The sequence below is a fragment of the Pseudophryne corroboree genome, unplaced genomic scaffold (assembly GCF_028390025.1).
Source record: "Pseudophryne corroboree isolate aPseCor3 unplaced genomic scaffold, aPseCor3.hap2 scaffold_969, whole genome shotgun sequence".
In the NCBI taxonomy this organism is placed as follows: domain Eukaryota; kingdom Metazoa; phylum Chordata; class Amphibia; order Anura; family Myobatrachidae; genus Pseudophryne; species Pseudophryne corroboree.
In genome coordinates this window covers 6,872-10,832 of record NW_026970549.1, presented here as the reverse complement: position 1 = coordinate 10,832, position 3,961 = coordinate 6,872, and the positions used below count along the sequence as shown (strand labels likewise).

The window sequence follows — 3,961 nt, the reverse complement described above, 5'->3', positions numbered from 1 at the left end:
AAAAAATGTTTTAATAAAGTTTGAAAGTTAATTAAAACAAAAAAGTAGTTTGTTCTTCTTTACATTCTTTTCTTGTGTATATAGATATCTGTGGGGAAAAGAAAAAAAAGTATATTAAAGTAAAAACACACTTGTTCATTTTTTTCCAATGAAAATTTGTGGAACAACACAGCCCAGCATGAGCCATTGCTGGGCGGTGTTGTTCTACAAAGGCATGCGGTTCAAAGTGAAAGAGTGTCGTCAGTGGTCAGCACTTTGACATGCTAACATTTGTGGAACAACACAGCCCAGCATGAGCTATTGCTGGGCGGTGTTGTTCTACAAAGGCATGCGGTTCAAAGTGAAAGAGTGTCGTCAGTGGTCAGCACTTTGACATGCTAACATTTGTGGAACAACACAGCCCAGCATGAGCTATTGCTGGGCGGTGTTGTTCTACAAAGGCATGCGGTTCAAAGTGAAAGAGTGTCGTCAGTGGTCAGCACTTTGACATGCTAACATTTGTGGAACAACACAGCCCAGCATGAGCTATTGCTGGCCGGTGTTGTTCTACAAAGGCATGCGGTTCACAGTTTCTTGAATTAAATTTGGTTCTACTCACCTTGGTACGCTCAACACAATCTTATGCCGTCCACTTCATTTTTCATCACAAATCCTATGAATAAGTCAAAAACACAGACTAGTGAATAGTAAATTCACACAATGAAAATCTACAGTACATTATTACAAAAAGGATTTTTTGAAAAAAAAGGGGGTATCAGAATAGCTCTTTGGCCCATCATACATGTAGCCGCAAGGAGCTTTCATCCGTTACCACACGCGCCCGCATACATGCCCGCGCATGTATGCCTACACAAAGCTCCTTGGTAGTACCCGGTCACGGGTGGGGAAGCCCAACAAAGAAAAAACAATAGTAAGAAAAACAACAAACTAATGGGAGGGGAAGACAGGGATACATGAAAAATATTTAAAATAAAATAAAATAATACGACCGGGTTTATGGTGGAAGTCTGTCCGGATCCTCTTCTTCCCCCTGATAGGGCGTGGATGTCCTGGGAGGCTGGGGAGTATGTCGACTGGCCCTCGGTGCCCATGCTGCTGAAGAATATGCGGCTGGTGGTGGAGGCATCTGGGGGGTGGGGTACATCCCTGTATATCCCTGGTACATCTGTGACTGACTGTACTGGGATGGGACTTGAGGAAGGGTACGATGCGTCCTTGTGGCTTGCGACGGCGGATATGGTGGATCACCAGCGTGTTGATGAGCTGGTCCTGGGAGCTTATCATAGATCATCTGCAGTGTGGTTGCCATGAGCTGTTGGCTGGAAGAGGATTGTCGATGACTATCCGACATGTTCTTATTACTTTCTGCCAAACATGTGGTTTTTTCCACAAGCTTGACCAAGGAATCGGACATGATGTTAAGTACGTTCCTATTCTCCCTACGATCTTCAATTATGATCTGTAGTATTGTGGCCGTGCTGTCGGAAAGAGTCTTCTGCAGTTCATGCAGATTGTTGGACATTTTCTCCATTGTCCTCTCAATGTTGTCCAGTCTGCTTCCCACAACATTTGTGTATGTATCCTGGCGTGTCCCAATCTCTGATGCCAGGGTGTGAACCCTCTGAACAGTTGAGGGATTCTGCCCTTCCTGGATGTCTGCCACCACATGCATTTGGGCAGCTGAAAAGAAAATTAGACAATATTATCCAAATTCAACAAACATTTTTTGGAAGGTTCACAATTCAATTTACTCACGCAGGGATGTAGCAACTGGATCATCCTGCACTTCCACCTCGTCATCCTCTGACGACCCCTGTAGGAGATCCGGCCTGAAGTAAGAACCAACCCCCGAAGCTAGTCCGCTGCTGGTTCGTGGCACCACTGTTTGCAAAATAAATTTTGGAAAAGTTGATAAACTTTACACAACTACTGCCCCCCCCCCCCCACACAAAAAAAACAAACAAACCTTCTCCATCCTGTGATGCCGCTGCTCCAGGAGCTCCACTTGTCCTCGTTTCGGAAGACTTTTCAAGGGTCTGGCTGGATACATCTGCACGGCTGTCCTCAAACCCAAGAAAAGTTTCGTCAGTTAACCCTGTAGACTCAAACAGATCGGGTGATGGGTCCACAAGGGTTGTGTCTTGAGGCTCTTCAGTCACAGTCCCAGAGCTCCTGGAGAGACGACGATCTGGTGATGGCCTGCGCACAGGAGCTGTAGTTTGGCGCCCATCTTGTGGTGTGGTCGCCGACGGTGTCTGGTGCACAGGTGATAGTCTGTGCACTGATGTCGTCTGGTGCACAGGTGACCTACTGCGCGATGACGAACTTTGGCGCACAGGTGACGATCTGTGTGCTCGCGATGCTTGCGGCGCAGTTGATGGTCCGCGCGCTGCTGCCGATGCCTGCTGCACAGGTAACGGTCCGTGCGCTGGCGATGTCCTGTGCGCAGGTGATGTCCTCTGGGCAGGTCTGTCTGAAAAAAAAAAACACATTAGCACATACAAAAATTTTAAAGGGAACTACAGCTCATGTGAATGTAATCTTACCATCAGACCTCCTTTTGGACGGCTGGTCTCCCGCCTTCCTCCGTCTTCTGGGCGGTTCTTCCTCCTCGAGAAACCCAGCAGGACGGCTGGAGTCCACACCTCCGCGAACTCCTTCGACCATGGCAGGGTTCAAGCGCCTTCTAATAACGTTCTCCCAGGGTAGCCACTTCAAATTGAGAGCCGGGCCACCTCCCGTAGCTGTCTCATGTCGGCGCTGAATCCCCATCTTCTTCTTGGTCTGTCTGCGGCAATCACTGTACCGCTTCAAGCAATTTCGGGTGCTCCGACGGTTTCCAGAAATTGCAGTTACTTGACTGGCGATGGATTCCCAGATGTTCCGCTTTACCTTAAATGCTGTTTTCTGTGCCCTTGATCCATACAAAACGTCGTAGGACCTGTCGACGCAATCCACTAGGACACAGTTTTCCGCCTCAGTGTATCTGGGTCCACGCGGCTTTTTCTGTCCTGCTTCTTCACCAGAGGCTTCCTCCTCCGACTGCTCCTCTGGCTGGCTTCTTGCCTTTAAGGATTAAAAAAAATAAAAATTTTTTTTATTAAGATCGGTATGTACCTGTGAGTGTCAGTATCCCTGGCATTGCGCACCTATTACAGTAGGTGTGCATGGCATTGCACAAACTACAGTGGGTAAAGTTTGATGCTATTTGTGTCTGCAGGTGCGGTTAAATACCTTTTTACTAGGCTTTTTCTTGGACTTCTCATGGGCCCTTGACGACCGCGGCTGGTCACTAGATGCCTGGTCGGTCGCATCCGCCTCCTGGGTTGGCTCCCACTCCTCATTGCTTTGCAGGGATAGATCCGAGGGGGTGGGGGAAGGGGCGGATCGGGTTTGTTTGTCCCTTGACATCTCTGTTATAAAAAAAAAATACATACATGTATAAATGGCTGACCCTCACAAAATGGCTGCCCCTTACAAAATGGCTGCCCCTCACAAAATGTCGACCAAACTTGCTCCAAATCACCCCAAAATGGCCAGAAAGCATCCCTGCACACTCAGGAGTCACCCCACAGCAAAATTAGGCGGGAAAACACATGTTTGCAAAACAGTCAGCAGCACATGTCGACCAGGCTGTCGACTAAACTTGCTCCAAATCACCCCAAAATGGCCAGAAAGCATCCCTGCACACTCAGGAGTCAACCCACAGCAAAATTAGGCGGGAAAACACATGTTTGCAAAACAGTCAGCAGCACATGTCGACCAGGCTGTCGACTAAACTTGCTCCAAATCACCCCAAAATGGCCAGAAAGCATCCCTGCACACTCAGGAGTCACCCCACAGCAAAATTAGGCGGGAAAACACATGTTTGCAAAACAGTCAGCAGCACATGTCGACCAGGCTGTCGACTAAACTTGCTCCAAATCACCCCAAAATGGCCAGAAAGCATCCCTGCACACTC

The 3,961-nt window shown here is 48.1% G+C and overlaps 1 protein-coding gene across 1 annotated transcript; it reads right to left on the bottom strand.

Annotated features, from left to right (window-relative positions):
- Positions 1-3,437, bottom strand: LOC135048424 (serine/arginine repetitive matrix protein 1-like). The gene is made up of 6 exons (XM_063955546.1): positions 3,235-3,437; positions 2,547-3,066; positions 1,967-2,473; positions 1,756-1,881; positions 599-1,680; positions 1-88 (listed from the first exon to the last, which is right to left on the bottom strand). Exons 1-5 carry the CDS (start codon positions 3,433-3,435, stop codon positions 995-997), a joined length of 2,040 nt encoding a protein of 679 aa, XP_063811616.1. The 5' UTR covers positions 3,436-3,437; the 3' UTR covers positions 1-88; positions 599-994.
- Positions 3,438-3,961: the final 524 nt, after the last annotated feature.